This window comes from Sus scrofa, chromosome 13, assembly GCF_054392235.1.
Source record: "Sus scrofa isolate SSC_HxYL_T2T_F1_AM1 chromosome 13, Sscrofa_HxYL_maternal_Yorkshire_Landrace_v2.0, whole genome shotgun sequence".
NCBI lineage: Eukaryota > Metazoa > Chordata > Mammalia > Artiodactyla > Suidae > Sus > Sus scrofa.
Genome location: NC_139395.1, coordinates 54,515,994 through 54,530,084, shown reverse-complemented (window position 1 = coordinate 54,530,084; position 14,091 = coordinate 54,515,994). Strand labels below are relative to the sequence as shown.

Genomic DNA, 14,091 nt, shown 5'->3' with positions numbered 1-14,091 from the left:
GGCTCAGGTTGCTGAGGAGGGACAGGTTTAATCCTGAGCCTGGTACAGTGGGTTAAAAAAGATCCAGTGTAGGTTGCAGCTCCAGCTAGGGTTCAGTCATTGGCCTGGGAACTTCCATATGCTGTAGGTACAGACATAAAAACAAACAAACAAAAGTTGGCAATCATATAGAAATGTAAGCAAAGTTTTGGGGTTCTGTTTTTGTCATGTTAACTAAAAGCAAGGTTAGAGAAACTAACCCATTTTCACCAAGAGCACCCCAAGCAATTACTAGTAGCATTTGTATACCCACCCTTCCTCCACACACACTTTGTGTTTTCTGATCTCTTTCTCTCCCACAACTTCCCCTTTTGTAACCTTTTCTTTGAGTCTGATTCCCCAGCCTACATCATGGGCACTTTTACAGATATAAGTTAGGCTCTCCTGGTTGTACTCAAGGATTAAAAAAAAAAATTTGTCTTGACATCTGGCAAACAAACAAATAAATACATTATTAACTGGAAAAGATCCACAACCAACAACAGCTTTTCCTTAAAAGATAAGGTAGGAAATTATTTTTTAATCCCACAATCTTATTCAATTAATGAAAAGTTAACCTTTAATGGTATCTGCTTTTGTCAATCACCATCACCATCATTATTACTAGTATCTTCATTATGGGGTTTAACATGTTATGTTCCCAACACAATAGTAAGTGATCTATTTGCATTGATTCATTTAATCCTCACAATAATCCTATGAAGTCTCTTTTCCTCAAACTAATAACAACAATAACAAACCCAGAAGCACAGAGGGGTTAAGCAATTTGCCCAAGGAATTTATTACAAATAAAAGGCAGATCTGGGATTGAATCCAGAGCTCTTTCACTCTTAGCTTCTTGGCTAAAGTGTGTCACTTTCCTAATGCTCTTATGATTTTATAAATTTGATGTAAGAGGTCTATTATTAAGTTATTCAACTAATATCTGAGTTTTACCAAACATCTGGCATCGTGGTAGGCAAGGATAAAAATAAAATCTAAAGCAGACTGACACATAAGAAAATGACAAAAGCACTCTAATAGTTGAATATAATTAACACAATCATAAACACTACTTATAAATCAATCTGGATTTGGCTGCTGAAAAGATTTCGTGAAGGAGTTCCATTGTGGCTCAGTGGTAACAAACCCAACTAGTACCCACGAGGATGATCGTTGAATCCCTGGCCTTGCTCAGGGGGTTAGGATGTGGTGTAGGTCGCACATGTGGCTTGGATCCTGCGTTGCTGTGGCTGTGGTGTAAGACGGAAGCTGCAGCTCCAATTCAAACCCTAGCCTGGGAACTTCCATTATGCCCTGGGTGCTATCTTAAAAAAATAAAAAAAATAAAAAAAAAAAAAAAGATTTTGTGGCGATTTCTATAGGAAAAAGCCGTAAGAGCAGCTACTTTTTAAATTACAGATGTTCATTACTCATTAATCTTCCCTCTTGTTTCTCTATGTTTTCATAAAGTCCCAAGGTTCTGAAATTTTTTCAGTATCATTAACAGCATTTTATATATTAATAGTATTACATTTCTGAGAAGAATCAGAAATGCTCCAAGACGAAATTTCTGGACTGTACAAACATTAACTTATCTTTATTATTAAAACACTAGGAAAAAAACATGTCTCATCCACACCAAAGTCCACCTGAGAAGAGTGCAGATCAGTAAGAGTACTGGGTACAAACTATGGTCATACTTAAAATAGGTTGGCAAGGAGTTCACATTGTGGCTCAGTGGGTTAAGAACCCGACATAGTGTCTGTGAGGATGTGGGTTCGATCCCTGGCGCTGCTCAGTGGGTTAAGCATTCCGCATTGCCGCAAGCTATAGCGTAAGCCACAGATGTGGTTGGGATCTGGCATTGCCACGGCTGTGGCATAGGCCCCAGCTGCAGCTCCAATTCAACCCCTAGCCTGGGAACTGCCATATGCCGCAGGTGCGGCCCTAAAAAGGAAAAAAAATATATTAAAAAAAAATAGGTTGGCAATTGGTTGCCTGGGTCAGTAATGTGCAGGGTTTCCCTTGGTAAGGAAATCCAATCAAAGGTGGCTCAAAGAGCCATGTGAGCTTCAGAAGGCAGGGGGAAGAAAAGAGAACGCCATGATGCACAGACAAAGGAACTCTAAAAGAATCTGTGTAATCTTTTGTTAACCACCTCCAATCTCAATCATTATATAACTAGGACAGCAGCAAGGCCATGCAGCGTGAAACTACGGCTTCCCTATGTAATCCAAAACTTAAGAGTCTGGGTTGGGAGATCCCTGAACAGCCCAGCTAAAAGTAAAGACATTTCTATACAAAGAAACCTCCAAAGGCTGCTCTTACTGCTGATTTCAGAGAGTTGCCTGGTACTGGTCCACTGTTACCAAAATGCTTAAACTACTTAGCTGAATTTATATGTGAACTTTTCTTGTGTACAATAAGGTAATTATAAAAGAGACCAAATGCTGATAATCACAAGTTCATCAATAAGCCATGTCAAGGCATTAATGCTAATTTAGTTCCTACCCTTTTCATTCTAAACAAGTAAATATCAAGAAATAAATGTACTTCTTAGTGAGAAATTAGACAAGTGAAAGAGTTTATTATATGCACTGCTCATCTTAATCTCAGTCAAAATTTCCAGAAGAGACCTAAGAATTTGGAGATATTATTAGAGGATGAGGTGCACCAGAAAATGAAGAAATTTACAACTGCTACCGTATAATAACAGAGCAAAGAACAGGTGGTTCTTTCAGGAAAGTTAATATTTTTATCTCTTTCTAATTTACACTAAAAGTGGTAATAAGTTTCTATCAGAGACATCAAGGTAAACAGAAAAAAAAACACAGCTGCATTTCATATTCTATCAGTTATTGCTTTGCCCTTCATATAACTTTGATTGATACAGATTATTTTACAATTTAAATGTTTTTCTTTAAAGCATTGGCACCAACATTAACATTTTAAATTTTAGTTTCTGCCACTTTAGAGCACCTATCTTAATCTTTTAACTAAAACTTAAAACTTCATATAATACATGGAATTGATTTTGTGGCAAAGAGTGAATCTGATGCCCTGATTTAAAGTGTCATAAAAACATGTTAATAAAGTACCTTTTAATAGGGACACTTTAGCAAGGGGTTCATTTAGATCTTGCTCATCCATTTGGGCGTCTATAAGGAGGGGAGAAAAGATAATTATGAACAGTAAGCTCTGTATCAACGAGTTTTCACTATCAAAATAAAAAAGTGAAATTTATACAGCTATAATATTTGGAACATTGAAAGTACTTTAAAAATTTATCCAAGATTCAAGGAAGTGATTTCCTTTCTACTCCAAACACAAACTGACATCTCCACCCACACTAACCTTTGTATTTAAACTGCTTCATAGGTAACAAAAATATCTGCAAATTTATAAACATCTGGTTAAAACTCACCCGTAGTGTCGTCACTACTTTTCTCCTTGCTTGGACTCAAAGTATCTGATAAATCAGATTCCTTTGCTCTTGCCTGGTTTTCTAATTAGGAAAAAGATAAAAGCAGAATCTCATTACAATTGAAATCGCTTATATCAATAAAAGTGCTTTAGGCTGTGTGTGCTCTAAATCTACTGCTATGCAAAATACTTTTAAAATTAACTGAGGTCACTGAATCTCTTACTTCTTTACCATTCCAGTCCAAAATGGAATGATGGTTGTTACATGAAGCTCACATAAAATTATAATGTGGATCATGACTCCTGTGCAGAGGGGTGGGGCTTTTGTTCAAGACTGTCCACTGGCCAACTGGGAACAAAAATGAAGCAAGCTATGCTAAAGTACTCAGACAACTGCAACAAATACTGTAAAATGGCCAGGACAATGTGGGCATTGTATGAAAACAATGAAAGGAAATGATTCTATTATATAAAAACACCAGTTAGGTTGCCTTAGTAATATTCACATTCATAATAAAAACTCTTTTAAAATTCACCATTATTTTCTATCAAAGTAACATTTAAAACAAGAAAATTAACAGCCATTTATATCTAAAGAAAATACAACTGTACCTGAACCACAAGAGAAAACCTCAAAATAAAGTTTTGAAGTTATTTATTTGTAAATGGTGTGCCGCCTGATCCGATGAAGATATCCTAAGCCTGACTTTCAATGAACTGCTCTCAAAAATCCTAAATACAAGGCTAACAATTTATTAAAGATGACTGGCAGTTAATTAGAGTCAGGCCGTAAATCCTCATCTGCAATGGTACATCTGTATATACTATGCCATGCATTAAGACAGCACTTAAAGAGATGGTCACTCCTCTGGCCATTGTCCTCTAGCATCTCCCCATTCTCCTTAAGACCTTGGCCATCACAAGGCCTCAGCCAAGCTTTATACCTTGGAGTTTAGCCATAACCTGGCCCTGCATTACTTCTCTCATGAGCTCTGCTTCAGTCTGGTCAGCCTCTTTACAGCTCTGAGGCATTCCAGCTCATCATGGCCTGCAACTCTTTGCTTGAGTTACTATTTCCCTGAATTCAAGGACATTCTCTCTACTTAGCCTATTCATTCTGTAAGATACTGTCTAAGTCCTATTACCTCTAAGGAAGTCTTCATTTCTCCAGCATTTTGCTCCTTACTATATCTTCTTGGGACTTTTTTTTTGCAATTAATCATGTTTTATTTTATATCATTCTCTGTGTGTACATATATCTAGTTTCCTTAGTGAGATTATAAATGCACTAAGCGTATGATTATTTTTATAATGTTATGAACCTGACTATGCTGTTTGTGGTAATCCATATCAAAAATTAAATGTGCATATCCACTTCTTGTACTTTTCCTAAGGAAATAATAAGGCAATATATAGTATAGCATATATACATAAGGATGGTCAAGATATATTTACTACTATTAAGTAAAAATAAAGTCTGTTAAACTGTATGACTTCCGTTTAGATTGAAAATAGCTACACATCTCGCTATGATTTTTTTTTTTAAGGGCTGACCTGCGGCCTGTGAAAGTTCCTAGGCTAGGGATCGAATCGGAGCTGCAACTGCTGGCCAGAGCCACAGCAACGCCAGATCCAAGCTGCATCTGTGACCTACACCACAGCTCACGGCAATTCCAGATCCTTAACCCACTGAGTGGGGCTAAGGATTGAACCTGCGTTCTCATGGATGCTAGTCAGGTTCATTACTGCTAAGCTACAATGGGAACTCCTAGCTATGAATTTTTTACTGTATACCTTTATTCAAATCTAGAAGGATCCTACAATAGATATGCCAATTACCATTTCTGGAAGTAGGGGTACACATTTATTTTCTAACTTCACAGAGTTAAACATTGAAAAATTAGAGTGAACATACACTGTTTTCATAATCAACTAAATCAAGAGATATTTGCCATTTTGAAAGTAATCAGAAACATGTGTAAATCATCACTGTCAAAACATTTGATACAACATTAAAATATAACTTATTACTGTTATTCCATATAAGAATACCCTAGAATTTGTGGCTTAACTTGTGAAATGAGTGATGAACACAAGAAGCCTTTTGCTTCTTTTCTCACTGCCATTTCTAGTCTAAGGCCAACTGCTCAGAGACAGGGAGCTTAGATTAGAACTGAAGTCACTGACCACTGAGACCCATGGGAATCTAATTTGTGACCTCTGGTGCACTCATAGTGTGTTACAGTCTGACAGTTCTGAATGTACTAGTTTTGATTACCAAGTTACAGTCTCAAATAAGGCAGATTAATGCATCTTATCTATATGTAGATAGAACAGAAACTGCTCTGTGGGAACAAAAAGGAAAAGACAAAAATGACTCGTTTCTAATTTTAATATCCTTGGCAATTTTATGATAAAAATATTGAGGTAAACCAAGAGGAATGTATTTTCAAAAGTATTCTCAGGCTTAGAAGGAACTTTTATCATATTTAGAGTAGTAGCCAAGAAGGTAAAATTGTCTTAAGGTGGGACCAAATCCTTCATTAAGATCTTAGAAGAATATACGTTCCATGAGGGCAGTAATTTTTGTCTATTTTGTTAACTGCTATACCCGCATTTCATATATACAGTAGGTGCTCCAAAAAGAGGATTAGTAAAGACAGTTCTACTTTGAGTAAGAAGGCAAATTTTTAGCAAGTCATGTCATGTCCATCATTGTGTCCTAATACTCTGCCTTATGGAGGCAAACCAAATCTACTCAATATGAAAACAAAGGACACAACAAATGAGTGCTAGAGTCTACTTTTCAAGATACTTACTCTTCAGCTTTGAAGCAGCACCCAACTCTCCAGTCTTAAAAAAGTCATTACTAGTTGATTTTTTTTCTGCAGTACTTAATAAATATATATACCAACAGTATAAATAAATAAATGGAAGAATAGCTACCAACATCAATACCAAAACTATTCCCAAACTGAGAAGTCTACAATAAAGTGATGATCTTCACCATATCCTCAAGCAGACATAATGCTGGATGGAAAAAACAAACATTTGGCCTTAGATTACTTCCTACAACCCTGGAACCATTACTTGCAAAGAAAGCAATGTTAAGGATCAGTTGGGGGTGGGGGGAGAACTAACAACTCTTGGACAACAGAATAGTGTTTCCTGCATTGTAAGTAGTATTTCATTAAATTCCTACAACATCCTATAAGTTAAATACTGTCAATCCCATTCTACAAATGAGGAAACTGAGGTTTAAAGAGCTAAGTAAATTGTCTGAGGGCACAAAGCTAGCTACTGGTAGAACCTGGAATTGTAAGCTGCTATTGACCTACTCCATATTCTTTCTACTTCCACCCCTGAATCTATTGTAAACATATAATGACTGCAAGTCATTAGGGCTTGAAGAAAAAGCTTATGCAACTTATGATTACATTTTACATTAGCTAAAATATCTGGAGGAAATACTACTAAAATTCATACTAGTTGGTAATTGGCAATTTCTAACAACTGGTATTTTCAAGGTAGAAAATCCCATTATAGGAGTTCCCGTCGTGGAGCAGTGGTTAGTGAATCTGACTAGGAACCGTGAGGTTGCGGGTTCAATCCCTGGCCTTGCTCAGTGGGTTAAGGATCAGGTATTGTCGTGAGCTGTGGTGTAGGTTGCAGACTCGGCTCAGATCCTGTGTTGCTGTGGCTCTGGCGCAGGCCGGCGGCTACAGCTCCAATTCGCCCCCAAGCCTGGGAACCTCCATATGCTGCGGGAGCAGCCCAAGAAATGGCAAAAAGATTAAAAAAAAAAAAAAAAGAAAAAAAAAAGAAAAAGAAAATCCCATTACAAAATCTCCAACAAAAGCAAAAAAAAAAAAAAAAAAAAAAAAAAAAAAATCCAGTAAAGCCCAAAAGAAAATACTTTATAGCCAGATCGAAAGAATTTAAAATGTAACCTATTTTGGCTATCTAATTTGTTACAAGGACTAGCGTACCTCTGCATGCTAACTGTGAGAAATACCAGTAAAATGTTAACTAACTGCTGATAGACAAATCTCTGGGTATGTAAAACTTATATCTGTGTTTTCATGAATAAGGGATGTATTCTATTCACTTTCACGGACTTACTTGCTATAATTTATTAAATAAATGCCCTTATTATTGGATGCTTGTTTTCTTTTTAAAAAAACCACTGAAATAAATGCCCTTGTACATTTGTCCAATTTGTTCCTTAAGATAACAACTCAGAAGTGAAACTGCTAGGTCAAAAAGCATGTACTTTAACCTTTCAGTATTTACTTTACAGCCAGATTTCAAAAGGAAATCATAAAATTTTCTTTTTTAATAATGATTTCAAGGAAATATATTCTAATTCAGAATGAGTTAAATAGAAGCTCTAAGGTAGCAAGACACTTTTCTTTAACTAAAAGAAGCACTGGTTTTTTTCTAAGACTCTATTTGCACATCAAAGTGTTGGCTATTACTAAACCAACTAATCTTAATAGGTATTAGGTGGTGAAGTAAAAGCTATTTTAAAATCTGTTCTCATCTCACTTTAATAAGATGAAATAAATTGCCGTATGTACTAAAAATAGTTCACTGTTCTGAAATTCAATGCCTGTTTGCCAGAACAATATTAGTGATGCATATTTTGTGCATTCTTTCTCCAAATATGGCATCTGCCGTGCACAAAACTCCAAATGGAAGCCACCAGATAGTTGAAATAACACTATCCTTTTAAAAGTTTTTAAAAGCCAAATGGATCCAGTTACCTTCATAAAACAGAATGTAATGAAGACAAGTATTGCGAACTTTTATCACTCATTGTTTTAACTAACCAAAATGTGAATTTAGTTTTAAATTTCAAACTGGCATGTTCTTCTGATGAAAGTCTTATAATGATAATGAACATATGTCACTAAATTTATTTGCCTGATTTCCCCGTACATAAAAGTGATTTGACAATATGTTGCTTTAAAACTCACTTTTCTTCTCTGACAGTCATAACAGAAAAGAATTAACAAAATAAATCACTTCAGACAATTACAGGACTATTCATTATAAAATATAAGAAGGTTTTATATAATCACTTTTGTTTAAATAAAAAATTGAGATGTTAACAATTAAGATAACATTAAAAAATGTCATTAGGAATATTAAAGCAGAATAACCACAAAAATAGAACTGCAAGCATTTTCCACCTGTTTCAAAAAAAACTTACATTGAATTTGATTAAAAATTTGAGATAAAAGCTGAAAATAATGCTGGAAGTAAGACAGAGATCGCAACAAATCTTTAATACTCAAAGAAACCTATTCCAAGCATTACAACACACACACACACACACACACACACACACACACACACACACTCACTCCCATTTAAAAAGAAACTTTCTGATGAATACATCCTTCTTAAAAGAGATTTCTGTTTTATATTATTATCTGATACTGTTATTGGATTGCCATTTTGTAAGCTATAAGAAATAAATTCATGTTAAAATACATGACCTTGTACACTAGCCTTCATTATCCAAAAAAGTTGTCAAACCCACCAAAAAATCCCACAGAAAACGAACCTTTTGAAAGCTTTGTTTCTTCTACCACTTTGGTTAGATGCCCCTCGACGATCAGCTTCTCTGCCAAAGAAAATAAACGTTACTATCCAAGCCCAAACTGAGGAGCAAGCATTTCCCCGAGCGGGGCAGTACAACACATTCCATGACCAAATTTAAAGATGATAACATTACTCCCATGACTAGGCGTGAACAAAAACTTGAACCTAGAAGGGGAACTAAGGGAACTTGAGCTATGATAGAATAATCAGGTCAATGCAGAAATCTGAGGATAAGGGAAAATTTGCCTTCAGTTTTCATTATTTTTCATCTTATTTTAAAAGTCTAGAACTTTTAAAAAAGAACTCAGAACAAACAAAGCAATCCCCTTTAAATCAAGATATTTAGTTGAAACAAACGAATTCTGAGAAGGTATTTAATTTAGATAAAGAAATAATATAGGAGTTTCCATTGTGGCTCAGTGGTAACAAAGCTGACTAGCATCCATGAGGATGCAGGTTTGACCCATGGCCTCGCTCAGTGGATTAAGGATCTGGCGTTTCAGTGAGCTGTGATGTAGGTCACAGGTGTGGCTTGGATTCCAAGTCGCTGTAGCTGTGGTGGAGGCTGACAGTTATAGCTTCAATTCGACCCCTAGCCTGAGAACTTCCATATGCCATGGGTGAGGTCCTAAAGAGACAAAAAGAAAAAAAAAAGGAAATAATGTTATACCAACAGTTTATTTTTCTCTTTTGATACAATTTAGGAGGGATGCCTGTATGACATGTTTAAGTAAAATGAATCCGTTCAGAAGAGCTAATTATTTAAAGAAACTAAAATTAAAACAAAATTTTATGGGGGATCCTTTGCAAATGTATAATGCAGCTTCTTTATAGTTTATTTAAAGTTGGATTTTTATATTCTGCCTTTCACTCAGGAGGATAATATATCTATTTCACTTAATTGATCCTGTATGTCGGTTGGTTTCCTTCAGTTTACACTTTTACAATATGTGAAATAATTTCCCTGTTCTTCTACTCTTTGATCCACTTCAACTTGGTCTACACCCATCATTCAACCACTGAAACCACTCCAAGATCACTATAACCTCCTATCTGCCAATACCCACAGCTCCTTTTCATGATTTTCATTTCATTTAGGGTTTTTGCAGGATATGGCACCGTTTGCCTAAACCTTTTTGAAAAAAAAAAAAGTTAAAGTAATAGATTCAGATAATTTTAAAGGGCCTTAGTCCTTCAAGATATATAATGTAAGCTGCCCTACTCCATTCCATTCCTGAAAATCACTTCCTACAAGCAACAACTTTTTAATCTCTAGCCATTTCTTTGGCTCTTTACATTTACATTTCTAAATAATATATTGCTTTTTAAAATATACATATATTTTAGGGCCACACTGGTGGCACTTGGAGGTTCCCAAGCTAGGGGTCGAATCAGAGCTGTAGCTGCTGGCCTACACCACAGCCACGGCCACAGCAATGTAGGATCCGAGCTGCGTCTGCAACCTACACCACAGCTCACAGCAACACCAGATCCTTAGCTCACTGAGCGAGGCCAGGGATCGAACCTGAGTCCTCATGGATACTAGTTGGGTTTGTTAACCACTGAGCCATGACAGGAACTCCTACACATCTTTTAACCCACTCAGAGAGGCCAGAGATTGAGCCTGCACCTTCATGGATACTAGTCAGCTTCATCATCACTGAGCCATCACGGGAATTCCTATATTGCTATTTCTTAATTTTTCCATTTTAGACATTATTTACCGACAATCTCTCATAGATGAGTAAGCTCTCGTATCCTATCATCATCCTCATAAGTGTTATATTTTGTCCATCTGTAATTGGTATTTATATTATGATTATTATTTATATCTGAGTAATATAATATGTAATTCTCTTCTCGTACATCATTCAGTGTTTTTTGAACTTATAATGTTTTCATTTGTTTTGCTAATTTTAAAAAATTTATCTGAAACACAGTCCAAGTTCTTATAAAACCATAAAATGCTCAAACATACCAGGAAATCTATCACATTATTCATCCCTGTCTCCTTTTCCCAGCCCTTTAATCTTCCTGCTCCAGTCTGAGCTGTATCCTATACAAAATTCCTTGCCCCCACATTCCAAATCTTCCTCTTTCTGTTTTATTCCCTTATTTTAGTGTAACATATTCTCTGATAATTTCCTGATAAGGGGTAGACAGAAGGAAGTGTTCTGCCTTCTGAAAATGGCAATGTTCTACCTTCATGTCTGACAGATACATAATTCTACAGGATACACTTTTCTTTCAGAATTTTTAAAACATTGTTCTACTGTCTTGTAGCTTCAAACTGGAAGGTAAGTCTAATGCCAGTCTGACTCTTGTTCTTCAATATGCACGGGAGAGAATATACCTGTCCTTTCTGGGCACTTCAGAAAACTGTCCCTGGCACTAAGGAAGGTCCATATGCCTAATTCTAGCCAGGGTCAAAGCATTTAAAAGACAGCAGGACTTTTTCTACACTTCTTTCTAACCAAATTCTGGAAACCATGTGTTCAGATTAGCCTAGACTCTAATCTGGCTAATATGGAGGCAGGGTGTTCTCCCTCACCATGGACATGTAGCACAAATGAAAAAACTCAATGTTCATTGAATTAAGTCATTAAAATTTCAGGGTTTATTGCTATATAGTAATTTAGTTTATTATGATTAATACAGTATGAGATTCTTTGTTTCTGTCTGGCAATTTTCAGAATCTTCTCTTTATCCCTGGTATTCTTAAATTTTATACAGTTAGCATATGGCTATCTTTTTTGAGGTTAAATTCACATATATACTGGTGAAAGATATGGCTATCTTTTTTGAGGTTAAATTCACATATATACCTAATCAGATCTTCTGCCCATTTTCTAATAAGTTTTTTTTCCTGCTGTTGAATTGTACACACATTTAAATCACAATCAGAAGAAGGGAAAGCCAGTGAAAGACCGAGAAGGAAGGAATGAATAAGCACAAGTAAAAGAAGTAGTCATGAGTAGTATCCTAGAAGTCAAAGAAAAAGGGTTTTAAAAGGGAGGCAGTAAGCCTTTGATTAAATATGGTGAATGGATCCATTCATAGTAAAAGATTATGAAAGATATAAGACCATAAAGACAAAGAGAATGAGGGTGGAAACTAATTTTAGAAATATAAAACAGGAGTTCCCGTCGTGGAGCAGTGGTTAACGAATCCGACTAGGAACCATGAGGTTTCGGGTTTGGTCCCTGCGCTTGCTCAGTGGGTTAACGATCCGGCGTTGCCGTGAGCTGTGGTGTAGGTTGCAGACGTGGCTCGGATCCTGCGTTGCTGTGGCTCTGGCGTAGGCTGGTGGCTACAGCTCCGATTGGACCCCTAGCCTGGGAACCTCCATATGCCGTGGGAGCAGCCCAAGAAATAGCAAAAAAAAATAAAAATAAAAAAAAAATAAAATAAAAATTCTGTATCATCCAATTCACCATGAACAAAGCTAAAGAGTAAGTTCGAACATGGTAAAAATATGTGAAAAACAAATAACAGATAAAAGGTTATTATTCACATAATAAAAAGTTGTTATGGAATAATTAATTAGGGGGCCCTATTATGTGCCCAAACACTGTCCTAGATGCTAGAAACATTAGAATGAACAAATGACAAAATCCATACCCTCCTGGTTCTTACATTCTAATGGTAGGGGGTGGGACAGGTCATAAAAAAATAAACAAATAGTATACCGAGTGGCAGAGAAAAAATAAAACAAGGAATGGGAAAAAGGCTGGGGAGAAGGCAAACAAAGATATGAGACCTTCCAAAAACGAGTAAGAAAAGTCAAACACAAGAGGAAAAAGGGCAAAGAATAGGAACATACAATTCACAGGCAAAGAAATGCAAATGTCCAGTAAACATGAGAAATTTATGGTCTACCCACAACACAGTGCCATAAGCATTGTTTGGCCATCAGGTTGGCAAACATTCAGCACTGAGAGGGGTGGGTTAATGAGTAACCTGGAGCCCTTTTGGTATAAGTATAAATTGGTATCACTTTTTTTTTTAGAGAGCAATTTGGCAGGAGCTCTCCAAATGTTAAAAGCACATGCCCTTTGACCCCACAACCCCTCCTGCATATCACATTGGAAAGAGAGGCTTGAACAAATACTTCCAATGCAGCACTGTTTGTACTGGGGGAAAGTAGAAAACAAATTTTTATAATTATACCAAGCAAGGAAAAAAAAAAAAATAACATTATTCTTTAAGACCTCAAAGATTCTTTTTTTTTTTTTTTTTTTTTTTTGGCTGCATTCACAACACATGTTAGATTGAGGGCCAGGGATTGAACCTGTTCATAGCAGTGACCTGAGTCACAGTACTGACAATGCTGGATCTTTAATCCTCTATGCTACTGGGGAACAACTCAAAAATTCTTTAAAAATGTACATATATATAATTTTTTTTTCTTTTTATGGCCAGGGATTGAACCTGCATTCTCATGGAGACTACGTCGGGTCCTTAACCCACTGAGCTATAGCGTGAACTCCTAAAATTATTATTTTTTTTAAAGTAGCATTAACTGGCAGTTCCCTTCATGGCTCAGTGGTTAACGAACCCGACTAGGATACATGAGGATGCAGGTTCGATCCCTGGCCTTGCTGAGTGGCTTGGGGATCGGGTATTGCCATGAGCTATGGTGCAGGTTGCAGACGTGGCTTGGATCTGGCATTGCTGTGGCTGTGGCATACGCCGGTGGCTACAGCTCTGATTAGACCCCTAGCCTGGGAACTTCCATATGCTGTGGGCGTGGCCCTAAAAAAAAAAAGACAAAAAAAAAATAGCATTAACTACCTGCTACATTTTAATCATTTCTAAGTAGTGATGTCTTGTCTAGCTCTCTTATATTTCTCTCTTATATATTCCTTTTTCCAAGATGGATTTGCTATCTCTCCTATCCTCTTCCATAGCTCTTCATTTGTATCTTTATTTAGCTATACGGTATGTTTAGCTTTCCCAACATACTACAAACTCTTTGAAGAATATACTCATTCTTTCAAATACTTACATGGTATTACCAAGACAATTATGATAAAC

General features: G+C 36.3%; 1 protein-coding gene across 50 annotated transcripts in view; it reads right to left on the bottom strand.

Annotated features, from left to right (window-relative positions):
- Positions 1-14,091, bottom strand: part of SLMAP (sarcolemma associated protein) — a 148,066-nt gene that overhangs the window by 25,328 nt on the left and 108,647 nt on the right. For all 50 annotated transcript variants that reach the window (XM_021069015.2, XM_021069013.2, XM_021069037.2 and 47 more), the window contains 3 exons: positions 9,017-9,076; positions 3,446-3,526; positions 3,120-3,179 (listed from right to left, as the gene is read on the bottom strand). In XM_021069015.2, the coding sequence (XP_020924674.1) occupies positions 3,120-3,179; positions 3,446-3,526; positions 9,017-9,076 (201 nt within the window). The remainder of the gene's footprint in view (positions 1-3,119; positions 3,180-3,445; positions 3,527-9,016; positions 9,077-14,091) is intronic.